This window comes from Thunnus albacares, chromosome 11 (assembly GCF_914725855.1).
Source record: "Thunnus albacares chromosome 11, fThuAlb1.1, whole genome shotgun sequence".
NCBI lineage: Eukaryota > Metazoa > Chordata > Actinopteri > Scombriformes > Scombridae > Thunnus > Thunnus albacares.
In genome coordinates, this window is record NC_058116.1 from 30,337,545 (window position 1) to 30,364,203 (window position 26,659).

The 26,659-nt window shown below is 38.4% G+C and overlaps 1 protein-coding gene across 4 annotated transcripts; it reads left to right on the forward strand.

Annotated features, from left to right (window-relative positions):
* The first annotated feature begins 8,512 nt into the window (after positions 1-8,512).
* LOC122991653 (interferon alpha/beta receptor 1-like) lies at positions 8,513-24,310 on the forward strand. 4 transcript variants are annotated; one of them, XM_044364838.1, is made up of 8 exons: positions 8,513-8,706; positions 9,533-9,638; positions 9,779-9,899; positions 16,917-17,077; positions 17,768-17,907; positions 18,596-18,752; positions 20,046-20,182; positions 22,527-24,310. In XM_044364838.1, exons 2-8 carry the CDS (start codon positions 9,554-9,556, stop codon positions 23,334-23,336), a joined length of 1,611 nt encoding a protein of 536 aa, XP_044220773.1. In that variant the 5' UTR covers positions 8,513-8,706; positions 9,533-9,553; the 3' UTR covers positions 23,337-24,310. The 4 variants fall into 4 exon arrangements, with proteins under 4 accessions (XP_044220773.1, XP_044220772.1, XP_044220774.1 ...); XM_044364837.1 differs by having other exon boundaries at positions 8,513-8,662; XM_044364839.1 differs by having other exon boundaries at positions 8,516-8,662; positions 20,046-20,173.
* The last annotated feature ends 2,349 nt before the right edge of the window (positions 24,311-26,659 follow it).

Below are 26,659 nucleotides of genomic sequence, written 5' to 3' on the forward strand. Positions count from 1 at the left end.
AGTCTGGATGAGAACTAATAGCTTTTGCGTAGAGCTCTTACTGTATATGGAGTACTTGGTGATCCCCAAAATCTCTAGTCTGCAGATGTGCTTGTAAGCACTACTCTGTGTGTTTAAAACCACAGGTAGCTGGAAGCCACAGTGGCTATGGTTGCACTTGACGTTTCAAGATTGATTTTGCAGATCAAATCTCTGATTATCCACATCTGGCCTGAAAATGTTTGTCTCTGCATAATGTCTCTCAACATTTGACCCGGAATATACGGCAGCAGTGTGAGCAAAAGCAGGGTTTTTTTTTTTTACAGACCTGTCACCGAACACTCTCCGGCATTATCGGATAACACGCAGTGACGAGAAGAACTGTAGCCATAACTGTCCAGACAGGGTGCGTCCTGATATGCCATCTGCTAGAACAATATCCGAGACAAACCACACGCCTGCTCCCAGAGAGGGATGAGATGTTCCAGATCACGCTCCCAGCTGCCAAGTGGGTGTTAGCTCTTTATCCTCCGTTCCCATGCAGGTGTTGTCAGATATATCAAGGCAGTAGGATAGCGATGGACTGTAGGGAGGAGGCCTTTGACTGGACTTTGGGCTGCATTTGTTTCTTAAGGAAAATATACAGTCGGATGCCAAGTTAAAACAAAAAATAGAATAAATGAGTAGAGACATATGTAGATGCTTCCATGCAGGACATGAGAGCTCACTGGATGGTTTGATGAATATAAAAGATGAAGCGACATCAAAACACCAAATGAGGGAATAGATTTTGAATAATAGAGACTTGGAGAATCTATGACAAGGAGCATTGAAGCTACGAGTGGATAATGAGACTCCTTTCCCTCTTGCATGTTTACCTCATGTTGAGGCGTAGGGCTGGGCGAGTTATGGAATTAATTTGGAATTTTTGTTTTTGCACAATGTGTAAAATGTCTAAATCGTGAAAATTGAGTTATTAAAACATGCACAAAAAGTTTATTTTTAGTCTCGTAGTCAATTTAATGGTCATGTCTACAGGAAGGACAGACTGAAAATGACTGTACACATCTGTGTTCTGAGTTTGTTGGCGAGAGCTGAAGCGCTCGGAGTCGACTGAACAGTTTCTGTATTTTATTTTGTTCAGTTTGTCTCTACCTGCTGGGTAGCTAACGCTAGCAGCAGTCTGCAAATATCAGGGTGATGATTTGTAAAGAATAATAATAAGAAGATCAGTTAGTGAGTGGATCTTTCTGCTGTGTCTGTGCAGAAACTGATTATTTTACTGGATGTACTCTCTTAGTAGAAGCATCTGACAGTCAGTAGCTGTGAGGGACAACCTGTATTTTATGTATAATGATGACAGCCTTGCAGGTAGTGCACGTCTTTTATTATTCTTGCTCAGCCGTCTTAAAATATGACATTTCAATGCTGAATTTTGCAGACAAACAAAAATCTACTAAAAGCTTGAAAAAAATCCAGATTTATTTTTTGTCCATACCTCCCAGCCCTAGCTGTTGAGACTCACATCTCGCCCCCTGGCAGATTAATACAACCATGGATTGATGAGTGAACAATTCCTACACATCTAGATTAACACCAGGCAATATTTGGTGAAAATCTGTTGATTAGTTTATCAATTAATCGGTTAGTCATTTGGTCTGTCAAATGTTAGAAAATGGTGAAAAATGACAATGACTGTTTCCAGAGCCCAACATGCAACCTCAAATGTCTGCAAGCCACAGTTTACTATCAAGACTAAAGAAACCATGAACAATGATTCAATTATCAAAATAGTTGGCAACTAATTTTCTATTGCTCAACTAATTGATGCAGCTGTGGTGAAAAGTTTCCAATGTACATAAACCTGCTCTTTCATTTTCATTTCTATGTCTAGATTGCGACAAGCGGTGGGTCTCGTATTACACCTGCTACATGTTGAAATACTGCGTAGTAAAATTCTCACTGACTGACTGTGGGACTGTAGGGAACGGACAAAGCAAAAAGGACAAATTTCTCCTTCAGGGATCAATAGAGCATCGTAAAAAACAAGATGTACTGTGGCAGCTGACTGCAGTGAACGCTGGCTGGAACAAATCCAGAGAATCCAGAGCGGGGTCAGAGCCTGCACCAGAGCCGGATGATACTGTTGTGTCTGGGAAGGAGCTTTGTGTGTTATTCTCCTTTATTAAGGATATTTAAAAAACTAAATTATAGTAAAAGCTGCCTGATGTCAAGATATAAGGACAAATGCCTCTGGCAAAAAGATAAAAGAATGTTTAAGAAAACAAAACAGACAAGGACTGTGTCAGTCCGCTGTGGTATGAGCTGACTGAGAGGCGCAGTAGGCTCTCTGTTATGAAGGCTGCAATGTGCTGCTGCGTTTTTCCAGCTGGTCTTATTGAGTGCAGATGGCCTAATAAAACAAGTTGTTTTGAAACTGGTTAAAATGGACGCCCAATGAACAAGAATTCCAGGGTTAGGAACCTCTCTCACCAGCCAACAAGTCTCACTCTGTTTGGATCAAAACAATGCTTTCACTCTGTTGAGCTGGACGTTCAGTTATTAACCCACATGAAGCGAAATTGGCAGAGCTCAGTGAGGGAAGAGGGGGAAGTGAAAGGCACATTTACCCCAAATCACAGAGGACGTGATTCAGTTAATCTACAGCTGTTTGTCAGAAGTGAGTCTGAATTTCCCTGAAGTTCTTGAACGGTTTGTTTTCATTTCTGAATGTTTTTTGGAGTCACTTTAACCAAATGAAAGAGGAGTTAAGAGGATAGTTTGAATTAAGAAGTTGAATATGTAACAGCCCTTTCTCTCTGGTTTCATGCTCTCTCATGTCTCTTTCGGCTTCCAGCTCATATCCTGTGAGAGACTTCGCTAAAGCTGCTCTCACAAACACAATCCGGGGCCAACACTTCTGTTCCGCAGATCACTTAGGAACTGCTCTGGGCCTGTGTGTCTGCATGTGTGTGTGTGTGTGTGTGTGTGTATGCACGCATATGCAAGCATGTTCTTGCAGGCTCGTGCACATATGGGTGTGTCTTCATGTGTGCATGTGCTTGCATTTATCTCCCGTTCGCCAACATCACACACGAATGTGTCACTATGATCATAGTTCATTCAGGTCAAATGACAAGATGCACCGTAACAGATGCAATGTGTTTCAGTGCAAGTGTTTAATCTGTTGTATATATTTCACTTGTGCACAAATTACGTGCGAGTAAACAGTCTGTCAGTGAAACACAGTTGCAATGACATGTTTAAATACTTAAATCAATAATAAGACTTCTCACTAAAGCTTTGCATACAACTCCATAGATAAGACAGCAAAATAAGCACCCAGTTCTCACCATTTTTCTGTAAATACATGACTCTAAATAAGTAAATAAAGCGAATAAATGATGACGTACAGGAAGCATGTGACCTAAATGTCTCTGACGCTTCTGCCCCGCTAGAGAGACAAAACATGGTGGCAGATGGTTTTCTGCTGAGATGGCAAATATCTAGTGGGGAAAAGCATCAAATTAATCGAAAAGTTGTTAGTTTTCTCATTCACTTCAATAGTCATTCTGTAGTTCTGTCACCATCTAGTGGCCGCCAAAGGAATTGCACTTAAAAACTCTTCGTATTCAGCCCACCTGAACTCAGGTGGTTTAAACGTGATTCTTGCCATAATTGGAGTTTAATCTCAGCTTTTTCAACAACTTAACTGCGTTAGTGGATCTTTTTTTGGGTTTGGTACACACTAAAAATCACGGGGTTAAAATTGGACCGAGTTTGGGTCAATATAGCACCAATACAACGTAGGGTTAACTTTTCCCAGTAGAGATCTGTTGTTTCGACCCACACAACAGGCTTTAGCTAAAAACTGTCATAAATGTTTCTTGTATAAAACGATGTGCATACAACATTCAAAAGATACACAAGTTATTAACAATCAATAACAAAACCGTGGCATATCAGTTTACAAAGAGTAGATTAGATGATAAAAAGTATTAGTTTGGGTAAATAAACAAGCAGGCAGCCGAAGTGACTTAAACCTGCATTCTCTCTAATGGCCAGCAGGGGGCGACTCTACTGGCTCTGTTTGTATAAAAGTCTGAGAAAACGACCCTCAGTAAACACTTTCCTAATGAGTTCATGGCCTCAATCACTAGTTTAAAGTCTTCAATGAAGCATTTTAGAGTGAAATAGACGATAAAGCAGGGTATGCTTCAGGGCGGGGCTACCTTATGATTGACCACCACGGCGGTGCGTGAGTTGTTGTAGTTGGACTCTCGGGAGCTCCTCCCCAGCGCCACGCTCTTGTCCAAATATGGTCACTTCTCATTACTTCTGGCTCCAAAAAACCAAAATGCCAAACTAGAGGCTTCAAAACGGGAGTCCGCAAACCAGTGGGTGACGTCACGGTGGCTACGTCCATTATTTTTTTTTACAGTCTATGTAAATAAGCCAACAGTAAAATAAAAAAGTAAAATTAAACTGGGTCAAAACAACCCCTGGTCTTGAGTGGCTTCATGGTTAACATTAACTCAGCGTTGTGTTGGTGATATATGTTAAATTTGAACCCAGTGGTTTTTTGCAGGGCTTTCATCCTGGCACTGAATGCACTTTCTTTCTGTGTCTTTAACACAGGGATACAGATACAGGATGTGACTATAATGTTCCCTTTTTTTAAAAAACATGAGTTAACTGCGGCTCTTTGTTTGTTGAATGGAAACACATTTCATTATGCAACACTTTGAATTTGGCTATAAATGCCATCTGGTTTAGTAAATAAAACCAGACCATGCGGAGTTAGTTTTCCCTCTAAAGAAATATATAAGTTGGTTTTTGAAAGGATTCAACATTTCAAAACTTTCTTGACGCCTTCTGTACATCTTTTTGGTTGCCTTCAAGCCAAAATTCACACCCAGTATTCAAGCACAGGAACATACTGGGAGTTCATCCGGTGTTGCTGAGCATTTTGTGCAGCCAGGAATCCGCCTTTAGTCTTTCTCATCTGGTGAGCGGCTGATTACACACCTCCACAAGCCACCTTTAATGGCTTTCAGACAGAACATTTAGTACAAGCCATGAGACTGTACGCCAGCGCTCCCCATCAGTGCACAGTGCACAGTCTTAAAAACGTCTGGAACATTCCACCACAAAATGGGTGAAAATGAGATCACCAGGTTTTTATGGTTTGACATCACTCTCTCGTGTTAGAGCCTCAAATGTCCTTTACTTTCTTTTTTTTTTCTCCCTCTCTCTCTCTCTTGATCTTCATTACAGCACCTTACGTACTTGCATCAGGGAATGTAATTATTCAAGTTTGATATGATAATGTTTAACCCGAGATGATTCGTTCACATTGCAAATCTGCTTTTTTTTTTTTTTTACAACTTTTTGACATGTTGGGCGACTCATGAATGAATCGTGTACTGTTTAAGGAACAGATTGTGTATTTGGAAACGGTTTGGCAGGTTTGATTTGTATATAATTTGGCTTATTTAAGCAAATTCATGGAGCTTATCTGTTTATCATGAAATAGACAATGTGGATTGTTTGTCCACAAACTTCTGTATAGTCTAAGACAATAAAAAAAAAGTTTGTAAAAATTGATTTGTGTTTGTTTTGTGTTTAAATCTTGTTCCTACTTAATGTCTTCACATGTAGTTTGTCTTTGTTGCCAGAACTAGTGTTTTACGTGATTTATGTTAAGCGGCTGCTGTAATTTCCTTTTTAGATTAATAATCTGTTATTTATTAACACATTTCATTCATGCATGTACTTTATTCTCCATGATACAAACTCATTTCATCATATAATATAAATAAAAGAAGACAAAGAACATTCCATCATATATAAATCCAATATCAATCATTTTAAGTAAAAAGAAAAAGACAAATAACACTAATAATAATAATCATACTAATAATAATAATATGAAAGCTGATTGTGAAACAATACTTTATGTGTTATAATAGTAGTTCCTCTTACTCATCACAATACAATACCTAAACAAACTTCCCTAAACAAACTTCCCCTAAGAAGCAAAGAAGAAAACACTGATATTAAGAATAAATAATCAGGGTTATTGTTAAAAACCTACTCATGAAAACACTGAGAGCAACTTTCACTAAGGGAAGAGCAGAAAAATGATATAACTTCTTTTTTTTTCTGCTACGTATCTGCTCTGCAAGTCTCGTCCTCTTTTTCTCCTTTGAGGAAAAAAAATAAATCATACAGCCGATCAAATCTTAAAAGGAGAATGTCGGATATTTCCACAAAGTAGTAGTAGTAGTAACTAAAAAAAAAAACTATTAACTTTACATTTATACATTTAAAAACATGCAAAAAAGGACAGCTGGAAACTACCGAGTGTCGTTTGGCTAGTGAGACATTCTGTATACAGAATAACTTCAGATAATAGTGTTGAAAATCTGATTTCTCTCTCATAAACAGTAATATGTTAACTGCGTATGTGCAGATGTGGTCCTAATCATGGTGCAGCAGCTGGATGTTTCATTTCTTTTGTCTATTTCTTTTCCACATATCACTTTTAAATCATTAAACGGCTTCTCTCCAAGTTACATCAAGGACTTATTGACCCTCTATGTGCCTGAACATCCATTTAGACGGGTGGACGAGGCTCTGCTGGTTATTCAGGTCTCGGCTGGTGACTGGAGGTGATCGGGCGTTTGCTGTTAGAGCCTCCGAGCTGTGGAAAAGTCAGACAGGAAACATCTTTAGTGTCTGTTAAATCTCTTCTTAAAACATTCTTTTATCGGGCAGATTTTTTGAATGTTTGATATATTGCTGTTTTATTATCCTACTTCTGACAGTTTATATTCATTTTATTCATCTTCTGTTTTTAATTCTTTTGTTTCTTTCTTTCTGTTAAGCGCTTTGTAACTTTGTTGAGAAAACTGCTGTAAAAATAAAGTTTCCTGCTTTGACAACAATCAATTCAAAGAAAATTTTATTAACCATTTAATTAAAATCCTTGAATTTATAATCCATAAAGCATGTAATAATTTATTGCAGGTAAGATAAAAATGATTAAAAGTGATTTCTTCTAATGTTAAGTATAAACAGGAGGAATGATTACAGCAAGAAAAACATCTTCATCTGGGCTCCAGACTGTTGTTTTAAGATGGAAAAATATGTGAAACAACAACTGTTTTATTCAGGAGCATCGCTGCCATCATGTGTAAAATAAAGGTAACAGTTCATTAAAATAACAGACCCGTGAACCTGTTTGAGTCCTTCAGGACCAACATGCATCCCTGCAGGAATACTCTAATATTCCAGAGATCTGATTCTCTCTCATGAAGCACTGAGTCACTCTACAAACAGCTTATGTAATGGATTTACAGGAAGTCACGTTCACGTCTGTTTTCCTTTTCTCTCAGCGCCCTCTAGTGGGTTTTTGATAAAACAGCAACACACGCAGCTCTGCTGGAAAACACCGAGTGACGTTTGGTAAGTGAACACTCACTAGCACACAGGAAGTCAGCTGATCATGCCTTCACAATAAGAGCGGTGAGGTATGCTGTGTATAATTTCAGATAATGGTGTAGAAAATATGTGTCATAGACGGCTGCAACCACCCATCATGTTCACTATGAATAAAATCTGACAATTATTTTCAAATGATCTATTAAATGCCTGACAACAGTGAGGTGCAACAATTAGTTGATTAATCAATTAACTATTTTGCACATTTTTTTTATCTTTCTCTAACTTTAAAAACCAAATGCAGCTGATGCCTAAACATAACCATAAAACGTTTAATAATGCTGCAGTCACTACCAATAAATATTGTTCTGCAAGATTGGATATTTGGGGTAAATATTTTTTTAACGAGACATTCAGTAACTTGCCGAATGTTTTAATAAAAAACAACTCAGGCCAGTAGATCCAACAGTGCAGGAACAAGGAAATTATTCCCTGTTGATGTATATGAAAATGAGCTGATGTTTTTTTCTTCCTACACGCCACTTGGACAGGTTGACACATCTATACCTCAAGTCCAGAGTGAATATTCTCATAGGTTAAAGGGAATATTCTTGCATGTTTGAGAGTTTAACTAACCATCGCTTACTGTAGGGGGAGACACAATGCGCTGTTGTACATTTTTGTATCAACTGCGGAGTTTCCTTTGCTCAGGGTTATTATGCTTTTGTGAGCACACATTGTTCTCTATAAGATCATCTCCCCACAACAACAGTTTTTACTAAATTTGAAGCATATATGCAGTTAACTCAAAGCACAACAATTTTATTGGATCGTTTTTTAAATTTCTCTACAAACACAAAACATGTGACATGGGAATAATTTTTTGCCACACATGAAAAATCTACAGGCTGCGGTTGATGTTATTCTTAATTGTTCTATAGTTTTATTATTGTTGTGTATGAACATCAGCTGTACAGTATATAAATGACAGAAAGCAGAAAAAGTAAAGGATGTTCCCTGTAAAGTTGCTGTAGTAAGCGTTTGTCAGTATGACTATTACTTTGAAGGTGATACCGGAAGTATGGGTGTTTTTATCTACAGCAGTCAGACAGTCAACAGTCAGTGTGGTTCATGATCGTACTGAAAGCCTTCACTAGTGACTGACAACAGGAGGAAACGTCTCTAACCACGGAGTGACTGATTCTTTCTTCGACAGTTAAACGGACTATCACAGGCTGTGAGTGCTGATCAGTTAATCAATATATCAGTCAGCCAGTAAATGTGAGTAGACTGACTGACCGGTTATTATTGTCAGGACACTATTGATAAGAGCTAAATCCAGTCATAACTTCTTCAGAAAAGCACTGTTTGTACTTTATGTCAGTAAACACGTCATTGTGTTTTATATTATGCCAATTAAACTATCACATGGAACAAAGTAATTATTATGTCAGCTTTAAGAAATGAGCCAACTTATCTTTTCCGTAAATCAGGTCAGTGGTGGAAAGTAAGTACATTTACTCAAGTAAATGTACAAATTTGAGGTACTTGTACTTTATTTTAGTATTTCCATGTGATACTACTTTATTCTTCAACTCCACTACATTTCAGAGGGAAATATTGTACTTTCTACTCTACGACCCCTCAGATTTATCTGGTGACCCTTTGGAGGGGCCCGACCCCTAGGTTGGGAACCACTGGACTAAACTAACTGTATATAAAGTAATTCAAACTAGCTCCACCTCCAGCAACTACAACAGTAACATACTGCTTATATAGTTATAAGAATATGAGAGAAAAGCATTATTTTAAACAAAAGAACTGAAGACATTTGGTTATTCTTTCAAAAGAAAAGTTCATGTTGAATATAATAAAAATAACCTTTATTTATACAGCACTTTTCAAAAACAAGTTTTTCGCTTTTAAATCTATTAGTAATAAGTTCATTTTTATTTCTCATGTGCATTAGTCTCTAATTGTTTTTTTTAATAATAATAAACAAATGAATCAAACAAAAAGAAAAACAATGATTAAAAGCCAGTTTATAAAAATGAATCTTTTGAATATGAGGAGTTTGAGGAGTATTTTTCTGTTGGTTTTTTTATAGGAACAATGCAGCCTGTGAAGGATGAGACACTATCTGCTGCTATATGAGTACGAAAGGATGAAGTGTTTCTTTCTCATTCTTTATGTAGTGTTTCTTCTTGATTCAGGTGAGTACACCAAGTTCACTCACTTACAATTCCTCAGATACCATTCTCCTCAACACGCCCACAGTCTGTAATCAGTGAACAGGATTCATAAAGGTGTGTCTTTGTACCTTGCATCACATGTTCTTTTTTTGGTTTCACAGTGCAAGGTTCCCTTCCTGCTCCAGTTAATGTTTCTGTGAAATCTGTCAACTTTAATCACATCCTGCGTTGGGACCCTGGGCCCGGCACCCCCCCAGGAACACAGTTCATAGTCGTCAAGAGGTAATTTCCCCTGTCCACCATCTTGTTGGCTGAATCTCTGGTGCGATTTCCTCTTCAGGCACGAGGGAATCTCCCAGCAGACGCTTCTCTGTAAATCTGAGCTTGCCCAGTCGAGTGCCACAGTTGCCAAAGTTATCATGAGATGTTTAGTCAGATTCATAATTAATCCTTTTTTTTTTTTTTTTTTTACAAACTACACTACAATTCTTGTTTCTCTTTCTTTTATTCTGGGCAAAGTTCTTGAACAGTTGCTTGTGTTTAGACGGCATTTAATATTTGAGAGGTTTGGCTTCCTTTTTTTGCCAAATTGTTGAAAGGTATCAATATAGCAACAGTAACCAAGGACAGATTGAGTAACTAGAGCTGCAAAGATTAGGTAGGTAGGTAGGTTGATAGTTCAATGAGTATGTAGAGATTCAACTGAGGGGAGTGGGTTGCCTATGATTTTGGATGCCTTGTTGACAATCCGCTGTGGTTTTTTCCACGTTTGACTGTCCATGCTGCCGTACCGTACTGTAGTAGAGGATGTGATGATGGACTCCATGATGACTGAGTAGAACAGAATGAGAAGTCGATGCTGTCTAAGAAAGTAAAGTCGTTGTTGAGCTTTTGCAACGATGTGCTCAGTGTTCGCTTTCCACTTCAGGTTGTTGCTAATGTGTGTTCTGAGGAATTTAAAAGAGTCAGTGATGGTGGTTGGGTCTCCATTTATTTTTATGGATATTTTGGGATTCGGCATGCAGTCAATAATGACTTCCTGGGTTTTGGCTGTATTAAGCAGAAGATCATTGTTTGTGCATCAAGTGACAGTTTGGGTCACATCAGTGCAGTACTGGATGTCATCATTGTTGGAGGTGAGGCCTGCAATCGTTGTGTCATCTGCATATTTGATTGTTTTCCTAGAACTGTCCCTGGATGTAAAGTGGGTGGTGGGTGTACAGTAATAAGAGCCAGCGGGAGAGAACACAGAAACTCCGAACCCTGTGGCATATGACTGGGTCAACGCTCATGTCCAAGATTATGGTAAAGAGTTTGTGTGGGTTGATGGAATTAACATTGCATGTGTGGGCGTCACATGCACTGGTGTTGCAAGGCATGGTGGATTGCTATGCTGAGTGCATCCTCACCAGACCGGTTGGCTTGGTATGCAAATTGATACGGGTCCATGAGAGGGGAGGTGCAGGATTTCAAGTATGACAGAATGATGTGCTCAAATACTTTCATGAAGCTTATCTGAAATCATTGTTCCTTGTTGTTCCAATTTCGTTACATAGCTGGACTTAGCTTTTCTTATTGCAGCAAGCAATTTATTTGGCTGCGATGTATTGATCCCTGTCTCCACTTTTGTATGCACAGTTGTTGTCTTTGCGTAGCAGGCGTAATTCTTTGGAGAATCAGGGTTTTTTATTGCTATTGAAAAATTCCTGGCAGAACTTGATGCATGATGTCACTGCGTCAGTGAGTTCATCGAGGGAGTCGCAAGCTGCATTAAATATATTCCAATCAGTGCATTCAAAGCTCCCTTGTAGCGTTTCAGTGTCATCAGATTTGGCTGTTTTCGTAATGGATTTAAGCTTTTGTCTGTATTTCGGTTTGAGGAGTAACACCGTGTGTGGAACCCTTGGGAATGGACGGTAAGCATCCACAATCAAGTTGTAACAGTGATCCAATGTTTTGTTTTCTCTGCTGTGGCAACTGACTTGTTATTTGTAGTTGGGAAGTTGGAAGGACAAGTTCATATGATTAAAATCATCCAACACGATGAGAGATGTGTCAGGGTCGGACTTTTCAACAGAGGAGATATGAGTTCGCTAATGACTGTGTTAGTGTTCGCTTGTGGTGGAATAAACGCCAACTAATACAAGTGAAGCGAATTCTCTCAGGAGATAATATGATCTGTATTTCAAACTGACGAATCCAAGATCAGGAGAGCAATAGCGATGAAGGACTGTTGGGTCGTTGAGTTCTCCGTCTCCCTGTGCTAGGTGTATTTCCCCAGAGTGGTGATCCAGGGTCGCTTACATCCAGTATATCCTCTGGAATGTAGGCAGATATTCCCAAATCGCCAAATGGAGTCTTCCTGATGTATTTCTGTAGACATGATGCTTTCCTGACATAAACTATAGACAACAGCGCAAGACGTAACAGCAGAGCAGGTACTGCCATCTTGTAAAAAGCCTAAACTGACAATCAACAGAAAAATAATCTGCAATTATTTTGATAATCGATTAATCATTTCAGTCATTTTTCTTCAAACAAAAAGGTCAAACATTCTCGAGTTTCAACTTCTCAAATGAGAGGCGTTGCTGCTTTTCTTTGTCATATGTGACTGTAAATTTAAAATCTTTATCTTTCTGAATATTGGTCGGACAAAACAAGCTTACTGAAGAAATTCACTACAGGATAATCGATTAATTGAGAAAATAATCTGTAGATTATTATCTGTAGATCTGTAGAACAGGATAGGAAAACAGAAAATTTCTGACAATTTCTTTTCCAAGCTTTCCTCTAATTTTTGCTTTACCTATTGTGAATTTTGAATTACTGTATTTTATCTGCTTAACAATCTGAAAGCTTAAACAAAATAAAATAAGTTCTCTTTCATTACAATGCAACATGTGACGAGGGGTCCCAGGTAGACTTTGCTTTATTTTATGGGGTCCCCAAGCCAAAAAGGTTTGGGAACCACTGACCTAAAACATGAGCTCTCTCCCTGAAACCGAACAACCTGCAGGATTTATATGAGTGTAAACATCACAATATTTAGGATTTTTGTTTATTTTTGCATAATGTATATTTTTTTTCTTTTAATCTATTAATTTTATTTATGAAATTGCTTTTTGCAACCAAAAAAAAAAAAAATAAAACAAAACACATTACCGGTCAAAAGTTTCGACACACTTTCTCATTCAAGGGAATGGATACGTGAGTCCAAACTTTTGACTGGATATGCTAATATATACAGTACTGTGCAAAAGTTTTAGGTACTAAAAGTTAAGTGAGGAGACATAATGCTGTAAGTTGTTATTGAGAAATGAAGTCAGGAGACATTTCTATAAATAATGTTCCGTGTGACCAGTGAGCAGGCAGTGGAGAAAAAGGGGAAGTGTGAAAGTGCAGAAGCATCTCGAACAGAACAGATTGTATGTTTGCCCTCTAAAGTTGATCATTAAGTTCATATACAGCGCTGTTGCTGGATGCTTATAAACATAATGCTATAAATTGTTTTTATTTATCAATTAACTTCATACAAAATGCAGCAAAGAGAAAAAAAAATAGATAAATTCAATATTTGCTTTGAGCACTTTTTTCCTCGTTCCCTCTTCATCTTATTCATTATAATTCATTTCTGTGAATTGCCATGTGTTCGTTAACTAAAGGTTGTAATTAGCTTGTCATATTTGGTGAGATGCACATGTGGACAATAATAACAAAATAATTACAAAGCAATAGCAAGTTGTTTAGAGCATCGTGTAAAGTGACAGCTCCCTGCAGTCCCTTTATGGGAGATCCGATTAAAGGAAAATGATTATTACAACTTGGGTTATATTTTGTGTGTGGTGAGTGCAGTGTTATCTTATCACATGTAACTGATGGCAGAGCTACTGACACAAAAACTCAAGTTGAGCTCGACGGTTGATTCTTGACCTTAGAAACAGAAAGTGACAAAACAGTTTCCACTCAAGGTCCAACTCTTAGCGAGGATTCCCGAGTTGTAATAAACCCTGTTTGTCCTTTGAAGAAAAAAGATGTCCCGAGGTTTATGAGGTGTTTGTGGGGGTGGGTCGGCATGTTTTTGTACTCTACCATTATTACCTACCATTATTTATTGAGGGAAGGTTCAGTGAGAGGCGGCTTCTCTTTTGCAGGAATGCCGTGATCACATTCACACAGTTAAACATTCACACCTGGAAGTTTCTCAGTACAACCACAGTCTGACCTGCTGCCACTGAGCAGTTTTTGGGTTCATGGGTCAGTGGTGGTAATGAGGGAGGTTGCTACTGACTGCATATTCAAAGCTAAACATTTGATTTTGTTATGTTGTTTGTACAGTGAATGTACAATTAATTAGGTCAAATAAAAACGGAATCTTGTCGGAAATGTAAGTTAGTGTGAACTTCATAATTCTGTGGTTTTAGTCCAACATTAACAGCTATCATTACACACTCAAAAATTACAAAGTCATAGGACATTTGCCTATTTTGTATGGATTATTTCAAAATAGCACATAAAAACAAAAACGTCTTACAAAAAATCTAAATCATTTAACTCTTTTCAGTGTGAATTTGTCATCTTTAAATCAGTTTTAATCAGCCTCTCTGAACTCCAGGTCTCACGCTCTCGAGTGTCTACTTTGATGGAATATCTGACTTTGTGGTACTTTTCCTCTCTTTAACCTCTGTATTGTTTTAACGTGTCAGAAGCTATTGTCTCACTGTGATGTTTTGTTTCCATCCATTAGCATCTAGTTTTGCATCTCACATACAATGCAGCTGTGACCACACAGAGGCCGGCTGGTACTTTTTAAGGAACTGATGATTCGACCACTCTGAAAAAATAGCTATGTGAATGCGGTTTGGGTGTTTCTGCATGTGCGTCTGATGTGAGGTGTTTCAGTTTCAGATGATCTAACACATCTTTTGTTGTTTTAGTCATTGTGGTTCACATTCCTTTCCTAGAACAGATAAGACAGTCCTTGTATCACTAATTGCATTTGCCTGCTTTTACAAAATACACAATTTATGTAATTGCTGGATTTATCTCGGGACTGATAATATGATAATGTGTTTCGATAATGTCAGCTAGCACACCAGTTTATCTGCTTCCCGTCTTAAGAAATTGTTTTTTCTTCCTGACAAGAAATCCCAGAAAACACCCAAACCAACAATGAATTAATCCTACTAACAAGAATTGTGTGTGCATGAAAACCTGATATATCTTCTTCCTTTGTGCTGTAGACCTTCCTGTTTGAGTAACGTTTGAGAAAAACTCCAGTGCCCAGCTGTATGAGGCAAATACTAAGACTTTAAAATGTCAAATGGGGATGCATGATATTATCAGCACGTCATCGGTATCGGCCTATAAAAGCTCTAAAATGAAATATCGGCATCGGCGATTTCTGCCGATTATGAGAGGCCGATATGTCGCCTTCCCCTCTGGTGCCTGACTGTGCTTCCCTCGATGGACTGTGTCACCCTGACGGTCCCGGTGTTTCCTCCGCAGGCTGCACTTCACTCAGCTTCCCGTCAGACCCGCTGCTTCTTCCCACCGGGGCTCGGTGCTCCGGTTGGATCCACATAGAGAGCCGGGGCTAACGTTAGCTGGGAGGCTAGTTGGCTGCGGCTAACGCTCCGCTAGCCTGTCAGCTAACGTTAGCCCCGGCTCTCCGTGTGGATCCAACTGGAGCCCCGAGCCCCGGTTTGTTATTCAGGTTAAAGTGGGAAGAAGCAGCTGATCTGATGGGCAGCTTGAGTGAAGTGGAGCCTGCGGAGGAAACACCGGGACCGTCAGGGAGAAACAGTCCACGGAGGAGCTGCTATGTTCGGCTGCACAGATAGGAAACACTTCGGCTGCCAGGATGCACCACTCTGTTTGGAACAGTTTGGAAAAAAAAAACGTCTTCTTTTTGGTTTATAACGGCGGTTGGCAACCAGCGTATTAGGTGCATTACCGCCACCTTCTGCTGCGGAGTGTGAACCAGAGATTAAATCCTACACATTAATCCTGTCTGTCTAATAAACTCAAAGAAAACTCTACTGCTGCTCCCACTTGGCAGGTTCATTAAAGTTTTAATGCTGAGCTCCTGAACTCCAGTCTTCCTAAGTTCTTCCTTCATATATTGTCTTTCTTGATCATACTCCGTACAATCTATGCTTGCATGCATAATAGTCTCCTCAGCCATCTGGAAAAAAAATATGTGCATATATCGGTAACGGCATCGGCCACAATGAGTTAGAAATAACGGCATATCGGATATTGGCAAAAAATCGTGCATCCCTAATGTCAAACTATATATTTGTAAGTTGTTTTAAAGCTGCATTGAGAAAAATATCTGGCTCTTCAGCTGCTAAATGCTCCACTATGTTCACCAACTAGTCGCTAACTTTATCTGTGGTTTGACGTTATTGATGTACAAAGAACGGTGGTCTGTCGGTGTTCAGTACAAACCTAAATCCAGGACATTGTCTGATGAAAAACAACTACAGTGTGGAGCCTCATGTGAAGCAGAATTTATCTAAAAGTCAACTAAAAGCATCAGCTGCAGAAACAGGCAGGTCTACTGCTCTCCCTGAAAAGAAAAGACAGATTTGGGTGAGACTGAAGACAAAGTCCATTTTATGTTTCATTGCTCATTATATGATGATTTAAGGGACACATTTGATGTCGTCTCATTGCACATGCCCATAAACGGCTGTCCGTCGCGTAGCCTTGGTTGCTAAGGTTGTTGCTAAGGTTTTTCCATTTGTTGTTTGCGTTGTCCACGCTCATATTTCAGATCAGATTTCGGCTCAAAAATGTATGGATGTATTTGAGAAGTTGACATTAGACTGCATTATTTTACATGCATGCATTATTTATATAAATAGTTTATGTTTTACATATTTTTTACTATCTGTAAATCTGTGGATTCACAGTATTTGTATACAGCATAAACAGAAATACTGTAGATTTGATGCTAAATTGAAAAAAATCTGAATATATCAGCTGATATTTGTTTTTTAACATTTTGAGAAGGATCCCTTAAATTTGGTTAGTAAAGAATTGATTGAATGATGTATATTGAATGGGACATTTGACAGTTTGATAATGAACTTGACAGTTCTCTATGATGAAAAAACATCAAAAATTATCTTAAATACTGGGATTTCTATACTGCACTTTCTTCTTAATTACAAATATGACATATCTGTGATCTGTAATCTTATCTATATTATATTGTATCTTTCCTGCCAAACTGAGAGCACTACAAAAGATGAAGCAAGAAGTTTGAGCTCTGTTTCTTGTTTCTTGGTGCAGGTTGAATGGTTACAAAGAGGAGCATCCACAGAACACAACGGAGACATCATTGAAGCTGGATCTAGATAGTGACCGTTCGTATTACCTGACCGTCCAGGCTTCCTACAACCAAACCCTGTCTCCAAAGTCCCCTAAAGTCCCCTTCAGTCCTTTCAAAGACAGTAAGTCAACATGAGTGTCTTTTGAGTTACATACTTGTTGCCTTAGATTTAAAGAACAACATTATATTATGAATTGCTGACAGATAAGGTCATTGCAAATAGAAAATACTGTTCTGGACTAGTGATTATACAAAACAAGCAATTATCTTTGGCTGTGGGAAAGCGTGACTGGCATTTTTCATTATTTTCATACACTTTATAAAGCCAATGATTAATTGATTATTTGGAAATTGTTAGTTGCAGCCCTAATATTTACTGCGGCTCCGTGGATGGAAATATTTGTTTGGTCCAGTCTGAAATATTTCAACAACTATTGGATGGATTGCCATGAAATTTGGTGCAGATGTTCATGTTCCCCAGAAGATGAATCTTATTGACTAACTGACATAATTTCATTTTGTCCAACACTTTGGACAAAGTTATGCATATGTTAGCAAACTAACATGGAAACCAGTATACCTGTTAAACAGCATTGTGTTAACATTGTCATTGTGAGCATGTTAGCATGCTGACATTAGCTGTTAGCTCAAAGCACAACTCTGCCTTAAAGGACGGGTTCACAATTTTTCAAGTGTGTCTTAAAACAACAGTCAGGAGCCCAATTTCACATCACAGCCTTTTTGACACTTAAATGTTTGAGTGTATCAAGAATTTCCTAAATTTAGAAATATGTTTTTTTCTTGTCACAAGCCAAAATAGATCCTCCAAAAGTGTCACTGACTGGATGTGGTGACTGCATCCAGGTCAACATTTCTCTGCACAAGAACATTGGGGAATTCTCTCATCAGCTAAAGTTCACCGTCTCTTTGAAGAAACCTAATGAAGCAGAGGTGAGAAATCAATTTCACTCTTATGTCAAACCACAAATTTCTTCCAATGATTCTGTATTGTACAGTATATGATGATCTTCATATGAAATATTACATTTAATTTAAGTCTTGTAAACCTGCATATGTTATATAAACACAACTATTGAACCAAATATTTTCCAAAGGCAAAGCTTCTCCAAAGGCAGAAATAATTAGCTGATAATGGATATTTATGCAGTATTAGACTCAGTTTGATTTACTTTAAAATGTCTTGTTTTGTTTATTGTTTGTTTTTGATTCTCAGTTTGCTCTCTTGAATGCTGCACAGACCATCTGAGGCAATGTTGTCTACATGCTAATTACTCGTATTACCTACATCGTTTATCTCTCTGCCTTTCAGGTTTAATACAACACAATATGATTATTTCTGCTTCTACAGCAGCTTTGCCTCTTTGGAGTGGAAATTGTGTTACCTCTTCCCTCAGCACTCTGTATCTTACTCACATATAGTTTGCAAGCATTAAGGAAACAGTAAAAGCTTTATTTCTTGCCTGTTATCCAGCAGCTGATGGTATCTTCACAGGTATTTTTGTGATCCTACAGATGTCAAAGTAAAATGTTTCCCCAGGGCCAAACCAAGGTTTTAAATCCAACAACGTACACGTAATGTAAATAATTTTAACCAATTTATTTCTCTATTGATCTGCAGAAAAACTACACCCTGAAAGAAAAGAATTTCACTCTTGAAAACTTACAGAGGGGCCAGGAGTACTGTGTAAAGGTGCATTTAGAGAGTATTGTGAACAAAAACACCAAGTCATCAGCTTGGACCTGCACCTTCACAAGCATCGAGGAACAGAGGAGAGGTGAGACGATCTTTTCAGAGCTGCAACAATCAGTCAGTTCATCAATCAACAGAAAATTAATCAGCAACTATTTTAATAATCAAGTAATTGTTGTAGTCAGAATTTGATGCTTTTATGTGTCAAACATGATAATGATGAATATCTTTGGACCGGATGTTTTTGGACTGTTGTCACCTTGAGCTCTTTTTCACCATCTTCTGGCATTTTGTAGACAAAATGATAATGAAAATGATTTTTACTTGCAGCCCCAGTTGTGACAGTGTTGTGGTGTTTTTATGAAGATAAGGTTTATGGGCTCTATTTTCGTGAATCAAGGGGCATGAAGCGCCGTCAAGTACGCGGTGCTGGAGGTTATGACAATTTTAGTCAGTCAAATTACTTACTTTCACCTGCTTTAATCACAAGTCATGATGCACCAACATGTTGTGAATCCTGTGGAGTATTTCTTCTTAAAGGAAACATATTATTGCTCAGGACATGCAGAGTTTCAAATGTGAATACAGCAGCCCAAATATACAACCAAGACAGATTCTGTCTCTTCTTTAGCTGAACTGACGTTTCTGGACATGTTGAGGATCTGAAAGTCACAATGTTTTCGTGCATAATAGGTGCACAATTTTGTTTGGCAGCACAATGATGCACACAATGAGCATGTGCAGTTAAATACCACTGTAGTGTGATAAGCAAATTAACAATGGTGTCAAGTATTTTGAATGTTGTATTTCTTTTTTATTTCTTAAGTTGATATAATTTAAACATTTTAATTCAGGTAGATTAGTCTGTTTTTATAGGCAAATTATAGGAAATGACTACTGACAATCTGGGAACAAAACAGTCATCTGTTTAAACCTCTTGGTGCTACGTAAACTGGCAGTATGTCGCTCTAGGCGGTGCTTTGGACTGACTCATTTAAATGAAAGCTCACACTCACTCACTGGTTGTCTCCAGTTACTTGGTGCTTTTTACTTGATGGAGACGCCTGGAGAGGATTTATGGGAAATGAAAGTTATGAAAGCCAGGAAATAACATCAGTGCAACCTCCGGAAAATGCCAGTTCACCAGTGCAGAGCTGCTCTTCCTGCCGTGCGCCTGCACGAAGATGTAACTAAAAGTGTTGGTGACACTTTTAGTTACATAGTTCAGAGAAGTAAATAGGCAGAACAAAGCAGTAACACTATCAGACTGAAGAATTCATTACTGTGTATGTGTCTATGTCTATGTGTATGTGTGTGTATGTGTGTGTGTGTGTGTGTGTGTGTGTGTGTGTGTGTGTGTGTGTGTGTGGGTGTTCAGTCGATGTTATTTTAGGTATAGGTGGTGTTCTTCTGTTTTTGGCGATCTGTGCCCTGATGAGCCTCATGCTTTGCCTCCACTACACCGGATTCCTGTGTAAACTGGAGACTCTGCCCAGAGCACTAATTGTAAGACACGTATGTGTTTGTTTCTTTCAATCAATCTAACCTCTGTGTTGTTTTTACAGTTTGTTTTTGTACGGATTAAATTAATTAAATGAATGTTATTATGTGTTAATGAGAGCGCTTTAGAGGTGCTGGAAGTTTCCAGTCTTTATGCTAAGCTAAGCTAACTGCTGGTAGCAGTGTCATAGTTACCATACTGACATCTTTTTATCTAAATCTGGCAAGAAAGCGAAAACATTATAAAACATAATAAAACATTTTCTCATGTAACTTTGGTGGTGTTTAGTCATGAAAATAGTTTTGTTTTTTTCTGAACAGATTATGAGGTATCTGTCTCAGAGTTCCCCCCAGTATGATTTCTGTATCTGAATAAGTGATCAGAATACAGTCATATCAAGCTGATCTGGTGATGGTCTGACAATTTTTGTTCAATCACTGCTGTATTTCACAATGATTCAATTTAAATACAGCAGAATTTATAACACTGAAATATTTCACCGTTAAAAAAAAAAAAAAAAAAAGTAGTCATTTTCAAGCTGTGCAATTTCAAAACGTTATCTCCCGTATATACAATTTTCAGGCTTTACAATTTCAAATAGAAATTTCAAGTACCCAATAGTCAAAAACTATATTAAAATTGCTCAAATTCAATAAACTCAAATCAGATCTTAAAAGTCAAGTCATAAAGATCGAGTTGCTTAAATTGGCCTGGTCACATTCAGATCCTAAAATTCAAGATGTGAAATGGTTCTTATCTACAGCTGTTTAATAAACTCAGAGGAAAGGATCCTACATACAAACACTCGTAGGCATAAAAAAAAACATCAATACTGACGTTTCTGCAAAAGCCAGATTACTCTCAGTGACATGTGAACATAATTGATAAGACTCTTGACTCACTTGATCTAAGCCGTTACAAACTCTGCCTTTACTAAAAGTAGATGTTGAAATTGTAAAGGAAGGTGAAAAAGTTCAAAATGCAACATACATGAAAGGTTTGGCGTGAGATTTGTTTGGACAACGCCGTGGATGTCATCCCTGTTTGTCTCGCCATCCGCTGTATATAACAGCAAGCTATTCGCCACCTTTAGACACCTTTTTAAAACAAAATTGTTTTAAAGCAGCCTTTACTGTTAACAGTCTCTTTTATAATCACTTTCTTTAGGGAGGAAGTAGTTCAAATTAAAGTTGACTCTTTAAGGACTTCAGTACCCAGAAATCATAAATAAACTGCACTCTGCATGTTCTCGTTAGCCAGCCTGTTCAGTCTGTGTACTGAGATCATTTACTTGAATAATATACTTAGATAGATACAGCATTATGAAGGAATCTTCTAATGCTCAGTATGAACAGGAGGAATGATTATAATTTCCAAAATGACCACCAGCACACTTATTAAGAGGATCTGAATTTAGGGATTGAGACCAGAATGACTCATTGAAAACAATGATTAGCGTATTAATCCAATCGACATGAAAAATGTCAAATTAGCTGCTACTAGAAAACGCCACCATGATATACTGATATGTTGGAGAAAAATAACAACCCCTCCCAAACAAAAATTGGCAAACATGTACACAATGTCAGACTGGACTATGACGTAATAACAAAATGCAATTCAATGTGATTATCAGCTACATTACATAGTTAGGACATTCAAGCACATAAAGGACAAGTTCACAGTATTTCCAGTGTGTCTTAAACCAGCAGTCAGGTGTCTGTAGTAACAGTGAAAGAGGTTTTCCTCGCTGTAATCATTCCTCCTGTTCATACTGGATATTAAAAGATCCTTCAAATGTGCTTTCAGTGGAAGTGATGGAGGCCAAAATCCACAGTGTGTCCACACAGTCATTTAAAAGTCTCTGTGAAGCTTCTATTCAGCTTCATCAGTCTGAGTTAGTCATATCAAGTGGATATCTGACACATTTACAGTCTTTTTTTAGCATCAAATTCCCTCTTTGTGTTTCCTCGGACAGTGTTTCCCTGTTGAGCTGCAGGTGGAAGTATAGTAACAAAAAGAGGAACTTTGCCATTAAAAAGACTGTAACGTTGAAAGATATCTACTTGATTTGACTCATTTGGACGCTGAAGCTTCATATTAGCTTCAGATAAACTTTTAAATACATTTTTTTGTCCTCCATCACTTCCATTGTAAGTGCATTATGAAGGGATCTTCTAATGGTCAGTATGAACAGGAGGAATGATTACAGCAAGAAAAACAGGTTTCACTGTTCATTTGGAGACATGGTTATTGTTTTAAGACAGACTTGAAAAATTCTGACTCATCTATTGCTCTGTCTCACTCTCATCTTCCTCATCTTCCTCTCTACTCCCTCCTCTGTCTTTGCCAATGTAGACGGCTCTTATCCCAGGCCGGATCCTGTCACTGGAGACGACGTTCCTTGAGCTGATCTCCGTTATCCCAGACACGGACAAAGAAAACAAGAGCAAAAACCCTACAGCGCCAAATCCCGCCACCAATGCCACTAACTCAGGTGAGGCAGAAGAAGAAGAAGAAGAAGATGATGATGAAGAGGAGGAAGATGAAGAGAAATACAAGTACATGGACAGAGGCGGCCTTTCCTCAAACGAAAGCTCCGGTCAGGACTCTCGTGATGTGTCGGGGAACAGCACGGCGCCCGCGTCAGTGAGTTTGTCAGCTGAGGTGGAGGAAGCGGACGCAGAGTTTGATCGGGAGGGGCTCGATCAATATGAGGCTAGAGATGAAGGGGCAGAGGTTTCATTCATGTCTGAGGGGGGTCAAACTCAAGTCCAGGGAGATGTCACAGGTGAGGAGGAGGAGGAGGAGGACATGAAGGAAAAGGAGGAAGCGTGCCACACCTCCGGCAATATCAATCTCCTCTCAGTCACTGTCGCCGCACTGGCTGTAAGTGAGGAAGAGGAGGAGGAGGAGGAGCAGGATATGTTTAGTGACTTTTTGAAACTGTCTGATCGGGAGCCTCTCCTGCCCACAGACTCAAAATGGACTTTGAGCCACACAGACTCAGAAACCGAGTCACATGATCAGACGACTGTGACATTAACGCAGCCCGGACTAGAAAAGGTTAAAGAGAGCGGATACGAGAACAGGACTGCACACGCTTCATCCAGCGAGACCGAAGAGGAGGAGGAAGAGGAACACTCAGGATATATGGGACGCACATGATAATGTTGTTCTGATTGTGTATGTTTGTGTGATACGGGAGGTTTTCATTAATGTATTTTTCCAGCAGCTGCACTGTAAATACTTAAATATGTCCTCCAGACATGTTTTAACAATTCATGTTTTTGCACAAAAATGTTCAATTACCTTGTTAAAAATTCTTAAAATGTCATCTCCTCGTTCTCCCTCGTGTAAAAATCCAAGAGGGAATATTGCAAGAAGTTTTCCTGCTGGACACAAGATGTCTCCTCCTTCACAGTAAAGTTCATTCTCAGTGTTTGTGAACTGGAGGCTTCAAGTCTCCACATCACGCTTGTTTGAGGGTCATACTGGACCACAATCGGCTCCAAATAAGCTGTGATGTCACAAATCGCGCTCAGATTTTAAAGCGAGCACAGAGAAACTTTCCTCCTTCAGCACATCAACGTGAAAACAACAAATTCACTCCATGTAACTATTCACATTAATTTATTTAGAAAGAAAAGTGTATTTCCACACCAGCACATTTTTGAGTGACCAAATATGCCAGTTTATTACTAGAAAAGTTAAGAAATGGTACATTGTTCGGTTTCTTATCAGGGAAGTAAAAGTGTTAATTTTAAGTGTCAACACACAGCATTTTGCAGAGAGATGCCTCCGTCTTAATCTGAGGCTTTATTTATTTTTATGTCCTGACTGAAAAGTCCTGCTTTTGACCAAAGTTGTTGTTGTTAATATTGATTAATCTTCACTGTGTTTTATTTACTGCTGCATGCTGCTCTGGCTGATAACATGCTATATGTGCACGCTCATTCAACATATGTCCGTTAAAACCAGCAAGATCATGTTAGATTTATTTCATAGAGGGGAGGTTGTTGTAATAACCAGTTTCATGCTTGAAAATAGTTTTAACATCCAGGTTGTAATTATGACTTGGAAACTTTGATATATCTGACTTAATAATACTGAAGCCAAACAAATAAAAATGATTCATGTTAGCCAAAGTCCTTATTCAATGTATATAATCTTATAAAGGCTTTTACCACAGCAAATATTTTGATTTGTCATAGCAGGAAAAGCACAGGTGTTGCTAATAACATTAACAATGTCTCTTGTTTATTTAAAGTGGATGTATCATGCAAATTTCCAGGTATATGTTTATATTCTGGGGTTTTATTTATCCTCTACTGGTCCTTTATGCAGCCCCTCAGTTCAGCCTCTGTCTGAAACAGGCCGTTTTAGCTCCTGTCTCTTTAAGACCCGCCTCCCGATGAGCCCACTCTGTTCTGATTGGTCAGTTTCAGGAAGCTTCCTCCGGCTCGGGAGGCTACGTAAACAAACTGTAGTAGCAGCTTCTTTTTCTCCTTCTTTACTCCAAATGGAAACTTCGAAACATGTCCGATTCTGATCCAAAATACGTGAGCGGACGACGTGAACAACGTCAGCAATGAGGCTACGATACAGACGTCGGTTTGTGGTCGTGACTGAACAATCTGACGTCATCACGAGGATGAAGGTAACTTTGCAAACAAAGCGTTCAAAGCAGACTGAGGCCCTGGGTTTTGGCTTCCAGGGAGCATTTTTACATATGTTCACGTCAAGTTTTGGAACTTTGACCATGTTTAACATCCGATATCACAACAGTATGAAAATAACAGAATATCACAAAAACCACGATATGTCCCCTTCATGGAATTCAGCCATTATTCATTTTATTATTTACACCTGTGCTTTCGCTCTGTTAAAAACGCCGATGTTATATGGCTCATTAAAGCTAAACTCTGCAATAGACTGACAAGCTGATAATAAGACACAACAAATGTAATAAGTACAAACAATCTGAGACAAATGCACACAAGATATAAAATGATGAAAAAGGAATAAAACCAATAAAAATACATTTAAAATAAAATAAAAACTTAACATTGTGGGATTTAAAGAAAATCTGGAGAGGTTTGATTTTATATTTCACACTAATTGTAAGCTGGTTTGAAGTATGTTCACTCTCAGAAAGTGACCTGTGAGTGTTGGAAATTGAGGCACTACTCACAGGTGCAAAATTTGCATGAAAACTTTTACATAATCTTTTGCAAATTGATTGTAGGTAAGTAAATAAACACAAGGCTCATGTAAATTCCAGTGAACATAACTATCTAATTCTGCCACCACTGGCTGCACCGTGCTGTGTCAGAAGTGCATGGTGTCAAAATTAAGTCTAATAAGCCTCCCATAAATAAAATTTGAATGTGTGAATTCTAACACTGTTTTAACTTCACAAGTTCAAGAGATCTGTTGAGTCATTTTTAGCCAAATGAGTATTAAAGGACAGGCTCACAATTTTTCAAGTGTGTCTTAAACCAGCAGTCAGGTGTCCATATGAACAGTGAAAGAGGTTTTCCTCGCTGTAATCATTCCTCCTGTTCATACTGGATATTAAAAGATCCTTCAAATCAGCTTTTAATATAAGTGATGGAGGCCAAAATCCACAGTGCTTATATTCAGCTTCAGCAGTCTGAGTTAGTCATATCAAGTGGATATCTGACACATTTACAGTCTTTTTAGCATCAAATTCCCTCTTTGTGTTTCCTCGGACAGTGTTTCCCTGTTGAGCTGCAGGTGGAAGTATAGTAACAAAAAGAGGGACTTTGACACTAAGAAGACTGTAAAGTTGAAAGATATCTACTTGATTTGACTCATTTGGACGCTGAAGCTTCATATTAGCTTCAGATAAACTTTTTAAATACATTTTTTTGTCCCCCATCACTTCCATTGTAAGGTCATTATGAAGGGATCTTCTAATGGTCAGTATGAACAGGAGGATTGATTGCAGCAAGAAAAACAGCTTTAATGTTCATTTGGGCTCCTGACTGTTGTTTTAAGACACACTTGAAAAATTGTGAACCCGTCCTTTAAAATGAACTCACTTCATGGGAAAAAAAATGACATCTGACCTCATATACAATCCTAAACAATATTATACATCAGTTTTATTCTTATATGAATTAAAAGAAATAAGCATGCAGGTACAAAATGTTAGTTGCTGTTCTGAAGTCAAGTTTTAGTCTTCAGTTCCTGTCTTGCTGTTTTCTAAACAACAGGAAGGAAACCTGGATGACTAACTCACCAGGAGGACAATCTCCTCACCGCCGCTTCCACTAGGTCACGTGATTTCTCATCAGTGATGCTGCCTTCAGGAACCGCCGGACAAAATGGACCTCTGACGGAAGCAGCCAACATGAAAAAACTATAAAATACAGCACTGTTGCGACAGTTTACCTATGTGTTACCTGAAATTGAAAAAAATATATAATTTTGACAGCAGGAGAATGTTGTATATGAAAATGTTT

Excerpts from the sequence above, each read along its gene's own strand:
- LOC122991653 (XM_044364838.1), top strand. The coding sequence starts at position 9,554 with ATGAGACACTATCTGCTGCTATATGAGTACGAAAGGATGAAGTGTTTC. Across the intron at positions 9,900-16,916 it reads CAGTTCATAGTCGTCAAGAG|GTTGAATGGTTACAAAGAGG; the intron begins GTAATTTCCCCT and ends TTCTTGGTGCAG. Across the intron at positions 17,908-18,595 it reads AGAAACCTAATGAAGCAGAG|AAAAACTACACCCTGAAAGA; the intron begins GTGAGAAATCAA and ends ATTGATCTGCAG.